Here is a 14,705-nt window from a genome sequence, read left to right as displayed (position 1 = left end):
TTTTAAGGCTATCACAAAGATTTCAAGTATTGAAACACATTTCTCGATGCTATTTGAATGTACGCTTTACTTTGATTGTTTAGAGCCTCGCCTCTATACAAACCACACCCTATTCAAAATTCCTCAAATTGATCATCTCCACTTAAGATACATTGGACATGAGAAAAAATGGATTTCAGGTCTTGATACATTGGACATGAAAAAAAATGGATTTCATCTTGTAATGCATTTTCGGACCGTTAATTTTTAAGATTTTCAAGTATTTATAGATTTGTTCAATCTACACTATTTTTTAAGCTTTAAATTTTATAATTAAAGATGAAATAAATTATCAGACCATCACAAAAATTTCAGTATTGAAACAGCATCTTCCATACCATTTGAACTGCGCCTGACTTTGATTGTTTTGTTCAACTTTATACAAAACCACACCCTTCTTTTAATGGATGGGATGGGTGGGTGGGGTGGAAGAAACCCTTTTGGATATTTGGCGATCCTGCATGACTTTTAGAAAAGAAAAAGAAAAAGAAAAAGAATAAGATAACAAAAGCAAAAGCAAAAGCAAGAGCATGAAAATGAAAATGAAAGGCTAACTGCAATATTATATTGAGAAGCCTACAATATGCTCACTAGGAACCCTAATATAGAAATCGTTTTTTCCTAAATGGGATGAGGGGACTCTATTTTGGAAGTGTTGTCGTTTTGGAAAATGTTTTAAATTATTTCATCGAAATAGTTCGTATACGCAATCCTATATTATTATAAAAGCAAGATGCACGTAAAAAATCAAATAAAAAAGACTGTTTCAAATTTGAAAAACCTTCCAATTGATCATCTCGATTTCAAGATGTACGAATATAAAGGAAAAAAAAAAAAATTTCAAATCCTAAAAGCATTGCATCTTGTAACACGTTATTTGGACAGTTTATTTTTAATATTTTCAAGTGTATATAGATGTATTCAATCTGTATAGTTTTTGAAAATTTAAATTTCATAATAAGAGGCAAATATGGATTTTCAAGCCAATATGGGGTATTTCTTTTTCTTTTGTGATTGTTAGGCCATGATGGAGTTTTTGACACCAAAACTCCATCTTCTAACAAAATTTAGAAGTACGTCTTACGCATACAGTATAAAGTGGACACTTTATACAAACCTCATCCTTCTTTTATAAAATTATTACTTCGGTGGAGACAATCTCATGTTACATTAAGAGGGTTATATTTTTTTTGTTTTAATTTACTCAATTATCTCCTCAAAAAATATGTTTTTTCAAGCGAAAGATTTAGCATAAGCTCAATCAGGTAAATTTAACACTTCATCGGCCTTTTTAAAATCGGCTAACACTTGAACCGTTCGCTTTCTCAAAAGCAAAAGCTTAAGACATCCTATGCCTCCTCGGTCTTTTATTTCGAAGAGTTTGTGTTTCAATAGAAGAATCCTATGTGGGTTTTCATTTTTTTTTTTCTAAGGGAGACGTGCACATAGACCAAAGTAAAATCGAAAGGATGTGCAATGGATCTAGCTCAAAGTCTCAAAAAATATTTATATTTGCCAAAAAATATTATACCCGTGGCCACTCAATTTTATAGTTGACGGCTAGAAATGCCACTTATCCCAAAGATAAACCATCGTACGGTATGTTATACAATCACAATTCCTTAAACTAGTGAAGCAAATATATACCATGATTTTTTTTTTTTGGGGCGGTAATTCAGTGAGGAAGAGAGGCCCCTAACTATTTTTTTCAAGTAGATTAAGAGTTAGATTTTTTAAGGTGTTACTACAGTAGTGTTAGCGATAAGTATGGAAACCACAATGTGGTGACCAAGTGTGGGGATGCTACTACCAGGGCCCAAGCCTCTTCCTAAAAAAATAAAAAGTGGTAAGTCATACCAAATAGTGCTCATCATGAATCCTTTCGTGCGACACAAACCCGACCTATTATGGATGGGTGAAGTTTTTACACTCACTCATTTAAATCAAGAATCACCTATCTAGATCAAGAATTAGCCTAAACCTAAGGATAGGGGTAAAATTTTGAATACTTATACTATTTTATTTTTATTCTTCCTTCTTTACAACCCTAAGGTCACACTCCATAGTATGAGAAATGCTCCTCCCAAACTAGCTCTAACATTAGTTGGTTTGTTTTCGTAAACTCTGAACAATTATAAATATTTTAGTCATTTGACAATCATATTTTCTTTCTCAAAAAATTAGAAGGGATATTTTTGTAATTTAGTATGAGCAACTTAGGCGAGCCAAATTACCAAATTGCAGTGGTTGCTCATGGGTACTTGGAAAAAAATTTAATAATCATTGGTACTTAAAAAAAATTTTAATAAACTTTTTGGTAAAGTATACCATTTTGAAATAAAACTTAAAAACCAAACCCTGCAGTGGGAAATTGGAGCTTTTGAGCACTTCTAAGAGACTATGAACCCTTTAATGCTATTTTCCCAAAAAAGGAATCATAAAGAATGAAGAAAAATGTAAATTGTCTCACAAACATATATGTGTTTTAACGGAATGGAAGGTAGAATGTTATGCTGAAGCATCTGCCCTCCTAACCACTGCCCTCCATCTCCGCCTAACCACCAATGCCCAAACCCCATTCCCAAGTAAACTCAGTAATTTACAATGTTCTTAGAAATTCTTTGAACCCAGCATAAACTTTTTAAAAGATGTTATCTTCAAAAGATACAGATCATCATTGACTATTTTATCCTCAAAGCAAAAATTCATTATTTCATCAAGAAATCATACATTTTCTCATGGTTGGTAACATTTTTTCTCTATATACCGAGTACAACTAAAGGTAAATTCGCTCATAATTAAACATCAAGCAGCACAACAGATACACCTGCCTGATCAATTACAAATATGTCTAAAGAAAAAATACAATGAGCAATACAAAATTATTCTATAGAGAAAGAGAGGGAGGACATTGCAATCCACCATCTTGTGCCAAAAAAAAAAGTGGCCGGACACATTTGCAATAAATCTCTCTCTCTCTCTCTCTCTCTCTCTCTCTCTCTCTCTCTTACAAGGGTATTCTCCTTTCCATAAGCAGTATATCTTTCCAAGCTTCATAGAACATCCGTGTGATACCAGAGGAAGGCATTACCTTGAGGCAGCTTGCACCCCACCCTCTATAGAGACCCTTCAGGCCGTCCTCCCTCACTACTTCTGATAAGGCGCCCATTATGTCGGTATGGCGGGTGCCCCCAACCATGAGGCGCTTCCTTGCCACCTCAAGAGGAAAACTAATGGTGCTAGCTGTAAAACCTGAGAAAGAAAGGAGTACCCAATTATCGGAATAAACCATGGAAATTTTGCAAGTGAAAGAAAAACACCACAAGCCCAACAGCACATCACTCTCTTTTTCTTGCTAAATAAAATCTAAACCCTATTTTTTTTTTTTTTGAGAAAGTAAAATCTAAACCCTGTTATATAAAGAATAATCAAAGATTTGAGAGGTGCATTCACTTTATCACTAACTCTTACATGTTAAATTCCTTCATGTTCAATGGGTTTCTTTCTCTCTCTCGACCCGCATTTACTCGACCCACATTTATATTAGTCATAATAAGCGTGACCCACATTTATTTTAATTATAATAAATATCATCATTATCAGGATTCATAATAAAATGTGGCAAAGTTTTATGATGGCTGCCTATCTAACGCAGCCCACCTCTTTTACCCAAGCTTGGGACAGATCAAGAGAAAGTTTAAGCTCCTCAACCTTATTAGACCGCTTATAATAAACATCATGACACAAAAATATACAAACTTTTTACCAGAAAGTGCACCAATCACAATTAACTCGGCTCGGTTGAGAGAGGACTTCTTCTTAGCACCACAGTATGACTTCTTGATCGACTCGTACATGTAGTAGTAGCAGGTGCTATAAGGGAGCATACCAATGAGTGTAGGTGAGATGCCTGCATAATAACCTCTGAAACCCTCCTCAGACATCTTTTGAAGGGCTAGCCTCACATCACCATAAACTTCAGGATTAACAGTAATTCGATCCTGAAGAAATATAGTATAAAAATTACTAAAAATACTTCGCGAGATTAAAATAAAAAATTAAAAAATATTACTCTAAATGATTACAGATTTCTCAGAGCAATGTAGTATATCGGTTGGTCTTTACACAAAAATAAAAGGGTAGTATGACATGTAATCCAGTGGAGTATGAAAAGCTATAGTCAAATGGGATCATCACCATCCAATCAGATGACAAAGGGCAGTGACAAAAGAGCGGAACCCAGTGGACTATAGCGATACCACAGTCCGTTGAATAGTTATTGTATACTATAGGAAATGGACCAGATTTTTTATAGATGACCTGGACAACTCACAGAAGAAAAGGAAAAAAAGAAACAGTGGATACCGCCTCATGTACCAATATGCATATATCAGATATAGATGGTTTATTTTCCCATGGTTGACAATTCTATGTGAATCAACCAACAGAAGCATTGAACTAAAAGGCAGAATAAAAACATGTAGGATCTAGATTCATTAGCCATCTCCTGAATAAACCAGAAAGGGCAAAAAAACAATTGAACAAATTAACATCCAGAATGCTTTGTAAACTGATTTTATATTTAGACTATAACCTTGACCCTTTGTGAGGAGATTACGATTCATCAAAAATGGAAAAAATCCAGAAAAGAAAGAAGTACTAAGAATTGAACTTACATCTCAATTGTAAAACACTGAATTCGTGTAAGATCAAAGTATGTCTCAAAAATCTTTTTTTTTTTTTTTCTTGGCAGTGTTACCTGAGTACTCCACAACTCTTATTGCACACTGCCCCGATACCCTGACGTGACGTGTTCATGGTTTTATTGTTTTTCCAGTGTGTATTGGTATTTCTTTTAAAGTGTTTTGCATATTATTGACAACTATAGTTGACGGTTCCCGAGGTAGAGTATACTTTGACAGGGCTTAAAGTAGTGGGTTCAAATCACGTGGTGAGCATTTTTTTGTTAGGCTTAATTTCTTATCAAGCTATAAAAATAAATGAGCTCCAAAAGGATCCGAACCCATGACCTATTGAAGATGCAGGTCTGCCCTACCGCCTGGCCAATGGGCGTGCAACTGTACAAGATTTTCAAATGTACATTTATAACATATAAAACCACTATTCAGTATTAAAAGTAATAGGTATCCTTGAGGATCGAACCCCAGTCACTATCATAAGCCAGTAGTGAGCTCTACCACTACAGACACCATAACTTCGCATTAAATAATCTCAGTTTTCATTATATGAACCTAATTTTTAATATAGAGTATTATCTGTACGGATGTCTCTTCCCACGTTGGATTGTTTAGATGAAATTATGAAATACTAAACACTTTTAGTACAAACAAACACCGAACACTGTTTCTTAGCTAAGTTTGTCTGAAAAAGCAAACCAAGCTGCCTACCCTGTTTTTCCAAAAGAGATAAGGATTAATGACTAATTCTCTTTAACATTTCCAGAATGCTTTTTAAAGTCGCCTTTAGTTGTAGCTTTTCCTTAGAATACAAAGTCATCCTTTCGTATTGAAATTGCATTAATCAAATAAGAGAAAGTCACCCGGGATTTCGACCAACGACAAAAGTGTGCAAACTCATAGATTTGACCATAACATTTTCCTATAGGTTTCCTGACTCGGATCTACATATACTGTTTCAATTTTATTTTTTTGAATATCGTATGCTCTTTCAATTTTATTCACTGTATCAAAATCCACTTTTACCAGTAACTTTATAGTAATTTGAAAATGAATAGATAAATGTTAGTTAAAAAATAGGAATGAAAGCTCATACCAATCAAGGTTGTAAAAAGTGGTTTGGAAAATAAGATTTGTCACAATTAATAAATGCCGCAAACAACAAAAACAAAGCCATTAGCTAAAGATAAGCATCCAGAAATCAAGTAGAAAGAACAAACATGCATCCAATAAACATTTTTAAAACCATTTTGTTACTGCTTCAGCAATAAATGCGAAAGCTACATACTTATCAAATTTAAAGCGGAAAACATTCTGGTCATTCTCAAATATACGCCACTTTCTGATTAAAAAATCAGAAAATCATTCATTTTACAAAGAAATGACAATGCAATAATATTCTACTCAATTTTTCCAACATTTTCCGGTAATACCTTCAAAACTTCCAGGGGATGACAACACAATGTGCTAACAATCCCTGCAGCAGCACCACCAACTGCAACAGGAGAGATCCAAGAAAGTGGCAAACCAAGGCTGATATCAACCCAGGACTTCTGCTGGCCATTATCAAGCTTGTATTTTGCTTTGGCTGAAGATACAGCACGATTAACACATTCAAATGTGCAAAGTTCAATGGCTTGCGTTGGGATGATCCTAAGCATGTTAACGGCGTTGCCAGCCCATAGCCCTTGGCAACCTTGTTGCTCCACAATCTCAAAGAAACTGCCCGCAATGTTTTTAGAACCCACACCTACCACCATTCTAGTTCTGAGATTTTGGAGAGAAAAAAATATATTAAAAGCTGCACATGAAAATATCACGAAACAAGAAGATGCTTCTTTGATACAGGTTCCTAAACATGGATAGTTTCCATTGAAGTTATTGTCAAATGAGAAAGAGAGGTTTCATGTGCTAGTTGGATGATGTCATTCTCTCGTTAGATTTAAAATTGCAAGTTCTATAAACTGATAAAAACTCCAATATAAAGAACAGCCAAAAAAACATTGGGTTGCGCCTCTTATATCTACATCTATAAAAACGTGACTGGAAATCCATGATTTCCCATAAATAACCCAAAGTTTCACACAAATAATTTACTTGGGTGCATGACAAAAAAAGAGGGCTTTAAATGTTTTCGTTTTATTATAGCTTCCATTATAATAATTGTTTTACACCCATAGTTTATACCTTGCAATTGGTGCAATTCCATTTTTCCAGAAACACATTTTAAAAACTGGACAATGCCATGTCTCAAATCCGTTACTGAAGGTATCTCTGTGCACTTCTTGCACATAAGCTGCATGTTTCTCACACATTACCCTTTCGCAGTAGTTATCCACTAAGCTTCACATTTGTCATCACTAACATCAACACACGCAATGATGCAGTTTGCTCCAGTAATACATTAAAGCATTTGACATTCCCGCTGGGCTAGTATAGGATTCCTAGCTATGTTATATAAAAATCATGAATAATATTAAGAGGCAACTACTGGAACCTAGTAAAGATTCATAAATACATTCAAAAAAAAAATTATATCTACAATATAAGATTTTTAGTCACATAAAAGGCAATACGAGTTCTTTTAAACGCAAAGCAAGGGGGCTCATGTTAATTTTGGGATGCAAACAATAAAAATGCAGAGCTAGTCAACAATCAAAATATTTGGAAAAATGAAAAGCATGAACACAAATCAGCTGATCACTTGTAAGATCCAGAACTAGATCGGCACATTAACAACCACAAACACATTTCCCTGCATCCATATCATATATTCCCAAATTAATCAAAAAAATATCTCGAAATGATGTTGCCACCAAACACGTATGTAACCTCACGGGTAAATTTCACAGGGGTAAATTTCAAGAGTCTCACAAGACAGCAATTATGGTAGGTTGTGAGATTTCTTTGCATGTTTCTTGATTCCATATAGGTATTGTAAAAAAAAAAGAACAATTTTAGGCATCAAACTCCAAGGGTGTAATCGACGAAACCACAAAGTTAATTAATAGATGTACCTATAAATTTGTCACTAGTGGTGCAAAAATACTCCAAGCATGTTCTTTATGCTCAAATTGAATGACTTCCTCCAGATAAAAAACTAGCATGCCGATACAGGACAGGAAAAAAAGAAAACAAATAAATGAAGTAGCTCAAACAGTTACCTAATGGTTTCAAGGGGTGCAAGGACAGCTTTAGTCATTGCCCCTGCTAAAGCCCCACTAACAAACTCCGCAACTTCTCTATTCTTCAAAAAACCCTGATACAAGTCAAACAAACTTCAAATATTTCTCCAAGCAACAGTATAAGTCTATAAGATTTCGTCTCGTGTTTTCCAGTATAAAGTTAACAGGGTTTTAGAAAATATATCAAAGGATGCAGCTGCATCTTAGAATAAATTAAATGATAAATCCTAATACAAAGCTTAAAATCACTCCCATAAAAGAGGAAGATGAATAATAGCAAAAGCAATAAACAAGAAAAAACCTTCTAGATAAAAGATTCAACTTTAACCTCAACAATATATTTTGGACAGCAAGTAGTACTACAACCACAAGGATCAACATCAACTCCATCATACCATTTGATAGAATTTCCACCACCTCCATTAAAATTATCAAAGATTCAGAATGAATTTGATAGTTACTAGTCAGCAGTTACTATTTAAACTCGACCAAACGATTGTAACATCATGGAAAAGTGCATTACCACAAAAGGCAGAGTTGATTTAAAGATAAGAAGAAACAATATATCTCGGAGAACTATACCCACCATGTTTTTCATCCCTAGGAAAATTCAAAGCACCAAAGAGAGCTAAATAGAAACTGAAGGAGGAACACAACGGTCCCTTAGATCGGGAATGGGGTTGGGGCATCAGTGGTTCGGGGGGTGGATGCCTCCATTCCCACCGTTAACATATCAAAAGATAAAAAGAAATCCCTTAAATCTCAGCCAACAATCTTCAACATCAACACAGCCAAAAAAAAAAAATTACCCCAAGTCACATACAACCTAAGAAAGAGAGAGGAGAAAGAGTGGGAAAGCAATTCATCAAATAAATAACAAGAGAGAGAAAAGGACGAGAATGGTAGAGAGAGAAAGAGCATGAGCAAAAGTGACACTCACCTTCATGGCTTCTCTAGCATCAGGGAGCTTAATCCTGAACTCCAGAACCCCTTCCTTCTCCAGCTCCAGTTCTTTCGGCAACATCACTCCACTATTAACATCCCCCAACAATGTAGAAAAGTAAGATGATGAGGACCCAAAGAACCTTTTCCTTTTCTCATTATGTGAGTTTTTTGTAAACTCCATCATTGACAAAGTTCAAAGAAAAATACACCCTTAAAAATCACTTTTCCTTCAAGGATAATGCAAAACCAATTTGTTATTTCTTCTGATATAAATGCATGGACCAATTGTATTTTCTTAAAGTAAAAGACCAAAAGATATTCTATTTCTTCAAAAACTGAGATCACATTCTACATATCTAAACTAACTGTAACAGCAATAAATAACAAGACTAAATTTTGGGTTTCAAGCAGAATAGCTAATATGGACCTCCTTTTGTAAAACTGAATCCCCAGCTTATCTCACCCAAATAAAACTAAGTGAAATCCATGAACATATGAAAATAGTATTCAATTGGATGATTAACCTCTAAAAAATTTAGAAAGAAAAAAACAAATCTATAACCAGAGAAAAAATCCAGAAAGACTTCCAATATTTTGATGGATTACACTATGTGAAGTTCTCAATAAATCATAGTATTATTTCAAAACCAGCTATTAATCTTTAACTGATGCACTGATCTACGAGCTCAAAATGGAACTTGTATCGCTAAACAACCTCTAAAAATGATTTTTTGAAAACAGTTTCTCAAAGCAAAGAGAAAAACGAGTTTCAGTCACGAGATGAAAGATCTAACAATGAGCTGTATAAAACCAACAAATGAGAAGAAAGATGCTGGAAAAATAAAATAAAAAATAGGTTATAGATTATTTTTTTTTCCCCCGTTAAAATAGCTTATAGATCATATAGGGGAAAAAAAGTAAAAGAAACATGAACCAAAATTTATAATCAGTTCTGAATCTTCTTTTTTTATTCTAAATCATAATGAATACAAAAAGAACCCTGGAGAAATAGTTTCAGAGCATTTCTCATTGTTCAGATGACTATATAATAAAAAATATTCATATAAAACGAGTTTTTTTTCTCTTTATTTTACTATCAGAAAAAATATATAACGGAGGAAGATTCATATAAGGAAAAAACAATTGTAAATTATGAATATCAAGTTTGGAGCCTTTGAACAAAAGGTGCAGAAAGGTACGCACCTGGGTCCCTGTGATTCAATTATTTAGGCAAAATGCTTACATATTTTTATTTTTAAGCATGACCATTTCTAGTATTTTCTTCCTCTCTTTTTTAAACCATATTCTCTCTCCTCTCTCTCGCTCTAAACATAACCTGTATTATAGGAGTCCCTGTCAGGCACTCTTCTATAAGGTTGTTTTCCCCCCTTTTAAGCATTTTTGAGTAAAATGGGGATAAGTTCAAAATATCCTCTCTCTTCTCTCTCTCTCTCTCTCTCAGGGACTCTTTATAGGGTTGCTTTCCCCTTTCAGCGTTTTTTAGTAAAATAGGGGTAAAGTTCAAAATATCCTCTCTCTCTCTTTACTTCTCTCCCCCTCTCTCTCTCTCTCTCTCTCATGCTCTCTAACCCTGTGCAAGAAAGAGAGAGACAAGCCTTTAAGATGGATTTTAATATTAAGGACATGTAATCTTTAGTACTATAAATAATATTTTTAATAAGGAAGTATTTAGACGGTTAGTTTGTATTGTTTTTAAATAGAACACTAACTTGCATTTATCTTTAGGATGTATGTTTTATTAGAAATACGGTCAAGCTTGCATGAAACAATTTTTTTTAAAAGGTGATCTTTAATTTTTAAGAGGAAAGTTAGACTGGTTTTTTACTTTGAATAATTTTAACGGGCAATTGTATAATTTTTTTATGACGAAAATACCCATGTGATTTTCTGTTTTTTATGGGAGATGATACGGCTAATTAGATGTGAGAGGGCGTTGTGGTCATCATGCTTCAAAACGAGGCCCTCATGGTCATCACCTACCTAAAAAATGGGACGAAAATAAGTTGGGTGTAGTTTGTATAAGGCCTCGATCTCAAACAACCAAACTAAGGCGCACCTCCAATATTTGCCTAAATATGTAATTTTAAATGTTGTAAATATTTACTGTGACATAAAAATATAATTCAATATGTAATAATAAAACTTAAAGCTCAAAAAATAGTGTGAATTGAGTCGATCTATAAATATTTAAAATTTTGAAAAATAGACGGTCTAAATATATATTACAAGATGAACTAGTTTTAGGGCTTGAAAGCTTTTCGTATTTATATCCATACATCTCATGAGCAAGATGATCAATTCGAGGACTTTTCAATATGGAGACAACTTTTACTGATAGGTTGACATGCACCTTAATTCTACACTACAAGATTGATGCCTTATATAAACTTTTTACAAATGTATTTAGAGATCGTTTGGATACCAATAAATCTATTTGGCTCGAAAGTTTTTCATAATTATATCCATATACCTCATGGGCACTATGATCAATTCAAGGATTTTTTAATATAAAAACAACTTTTACTAATTGGTTGACATGCACTTTAATTCTACACTACAAGGTTGATGCTTTTTTTACAAGTGTATTTAGGGGTTTGTTTGGATACCAAAAAATCTATTAAATGAAAATAGATTACAAGGAAATATAATATATTCAGTGTTGGGGTACATGTCAACGGTAAGAAAATGAAAATACATTACTCAAAATTTCCGCACGTGTCTAATTTGTGGGAAATGTTTCGCGCCTCTCTCTATCTCAAAACTCATGGGAAATGTTTAGCCCCTCTCTCAAAACTCACGAAACCCATTCTCCTCTCTCTCTACTCTACCGAAGGCACATCTTCTCTCTCTTCCTTTGCAACCCAAGTTCTCTCTCAAAACTCATGAAACCCATTTCCCTTTCTCTACCCTACCCAAGCCACCTCTTCTCTCTTCCTCTACAACCTCAAGTTCACTCACGAAACCCATTCCCCTCCCTCTCTTTCTACTCTACTCAAGCCGCCTCTTCTCTCTTCCTCTACAACCCCAATTTCTTCCCACCCAATCCCGCACTCACTATCTACCCCTTTCAAGCCCTTGAAGCTCAGGTATACTCTTCCTCTATAACCCCAAGTTCTTCACACCCAATCTCACATTCACTTCAAGGTATGCTCTCATTAATCTTCACACTTGTATCTCTACCCAGCCTTATTTGAGTATCATTCTACGGACATTTTGGACTCTCCATGTCCTTTATCATGGTTTCACATATTGTTTGCAATTACGAACGCATGAAGAAATTGTGAATGGATTTGTTATGAAATTGCTTCTTTTTAATAAATCGAGTTGTTTGGTATCCATTTCGTGGTATTTTCTTTTACATTTTAACTTTTAGGGATCGATCTGTTTAATTTTTTTTTCTTTTAGGAATCGATCTGTTTGGTATCCTTGTTCTTTTTTTTCAGATAATTTTTATTTGATTTATTGGGACATTGAATGCACTTTATTATCTACGTTGATGCTTTTCTCTTGATTTTTGTTGATTATTTAATCTCATGAACTATGTACCATGATGCCTTTCCTTCGTTTTCTTTTCTCTGATCTGTATGGAGCTTGATCCATATAGTATAAGATATTTAGATTTTCTGTTATTATTTGTTCAATTCATACAATGAAAATAATTTCAGTTACTCATGTTGATTTTTTTGTGCGTTTATTGTGATTATTGAATGTATGGAGATTGGTGTTTATAGTGTAAGATACTCATTTTTTTTTTTTTTTTGTGATGCTAAACTTGATCTCCTCTGTCCATGACTTTCTATTTTTGTGTCTTTTGTTTGAGCAAAATTCTACATTTCTACAAATAATTTATATTGTTTGTATGCAATTTCTAGTTTTTAGTCTGTCTAAGCTTCTCATATTGGTACTTTCACAATTTGAATGAATTAATAATGAAATGAAGGCATCATATTTGCATCTTTTCTTGAATTGTTGGAAGCCAACAAATATGATGATGATGATAAGTTTTAATAATGCATTACCCATATTTCTTCAGGACATAGCGAAACAGTAGCAATATATTTCCCATGTTGCATCAAAATACTACCCAAACAGTGACAATCCATTTGCAAGTAATGTATTATGCAGTAATGTGTTACGCCAATAATATATTTTACAGACAATATATTTCCTAGTATCCAAACAACCCCTTAGAGTGTGGCAATTTGCATTTAGAGGCTACAACTCGATGCATTTTGATATCTAGGGAGGCTAACTGTGGGGTTGATCATTGAGTGGTGGATAAATATTGGAGAGATAAGGAAGATGGAATAGATAAGAAGGAAAGTTTTGAATAATATTGACATAGGTCTTCTAATTCTACGTGTGATATTTGCTCTAGGAGTGTTTAACACTCGGGAATTCCATAGAAATTGTAGCATTTTATTTTTCTTTATTTTTTTTTGATAGAATGTAGCATTTTCTTTTTCCTTTCTTAATACTTTCGCGGGGAATGGAGATTACTGCACTTTTTTTTTTTTTTATTAGTAAGAGTATTGTACTATTATTGTAGTAGGAGGCACAAACTGGAAGCTCTAACTCCTCTTTTTCTTTTCCTAATACTTTCACGGGGGAATGGAGATTACTGCACTTTTTCTTTTCTTTTTTATAAGTTAGAGTACTGTACTATTATTGTAGTAGGAGGCACAAGCTGGAAGCTCGGACTCCTCAAAAATAAGAGGTGCGAGCTCCTATTTAGGAGTTCGCCCTTCTCCTTTTTTGGAGAGGGGAAGTTTAGGAGCTCGCCTTTCTCCTTTTTTGGGCTGGGCGAAACAAGTTCTTGAAGAAAAAATAAAGATTGACTTTCAGGGATCTACTTTTTCTCTTTTGGGTGAGTACTTGGGGAGAGGGCCCCTACCTTTGGTAGGAATTGAGCCTCGAATATAGGGTCATAAATTGTCAAGCGCTAGCCAATTAAAACAGAGCTCTTTTTCTAATGTTGGATCTAGCTGCCCATATATGATCAACATAAGCCTTTCGAGCTGAAAAACTCTTCTTTTTTTTTTTTTTTTTTTTTTTTTGCAAAATCGACCTTTTTTATCACGAGGACAAGCTTGAGTGTGCGATGAAACAAAGTACCCTAACGCCAGATAAATGGGGAACTGACCACCGTAGCCAAAGGCACACTAGATGAAATTGCTTCCTAGAAGCATTTGGTCCACCCGATTTCTATAATCCAAGGACAGAAGTAATTTCTCAAACTAACACGTTGTTTTCTATATAGTAGCAGCCTCGTATAATTTTCCCTAAAAACTTCAATGGTGGATGCATTACTCGAGTATTGTGTTCATGTTTATAGAGTAAGAATCATTTTAGCTGTCAATCGTAATAAGGAACGGATCTCCAAGACACCTTACACATACTTTTTCCTTTTAAATTTTCGGTGAAGTTTGTATAAGGTTGTAATCATACTTTAACGCCATTTATTTGAGTTGAACGATATAAATTTGACAATATTTTTAAGACTCTGTCAAAATATATTTTGAAAAAATGATAACTCTATACCGTCCCACTAGAGCCTGATTTCTACAAATCAGGTTACAACATTTTAACTTTATTTGATCTCTAAAGACAGTTTTGTATAGCTGTTGACACGTGCATACTGATTTTTTTAATTTTATTTGATCTCTAACGATAATTTTGTATAGGTGTTGACACGTGCATATTGATTTTTAATTTTGTACGACCTTCACAAACGATTTTCCACATTGATAAACACGTTATATCAATTTTGCCAAAACAAAACAGAGGTCAAATGTCAAGGAAAAAATGAGACTCTGTC

The 14,705-nt window shown here is 34.1% G+C and overlaps 1 protein-coding gene across 2 annotated transcripts; it reads right to left on the bottom strand.

Moving 5' to 3' along the window:
- Positions 1–2,723: 2,723 nt before the first annotated feature.
- Positions 2,724–10,347, bottom strand: LOC18440732 (Mitochondrial substrate carrier family protein). 2 transcript variants are annotated; one of them, XM_088848383.1, is made up of 6 exons: positions 10,070–10,347; positions 8,862–8,952; positions 7,901–7,995; positions 6,170–6,503; positions 3,806–4,040; positions 2,724–3,291 (listed from the first exon to the last, which is right to left on the bottom strand). In XM_088848383.1, the coding sequence occupies exons 2-6, from the start codon at positions 8,943–8,945 to the stop codon at positions 3,047–3,049; spliced, it is 993 nt and encodes a 330-aa protein (XP_088704509.1). In that variant the 5' UTR covers positions 8,946–8,952; positions 10,070–10,347; the 3' UTR covers positions 2,724–3,046. The 2 variants fall into 2 exon arrangements, with proteins under 2 accessions (XP_088704509.1, XP_011625844.1); XM_011627542.3 differs by lacking the exon at positions 10,070–10,347 and having other exon boundaries at positions 8,862–9,754.
- Positions 10,348–14,705: the final 4,358 nt, after the last annotated feature.

The sequence above is a fragment of the Amborella trichopoda genome, chromosome 1 (genome assembly GCF_054954075.1).
Source record: "Amborella trichopoda isolate Santa Cruz 75 chromosome 1, AtrichopodaSantaCruz75HAP2 v2.0, whole genome shotgun sequence".
In the NCBI taxonomy this organism is placed as follows: Eukaryota; Viridiplantae; Streptophyta; class Magnoliopsida; order Amborellales; family Amborellaceae; genus Amborella; species Amborella trichopoda.
This window is presented reverse-complemented; position numbering and strand designations above follow the sequence as displayed.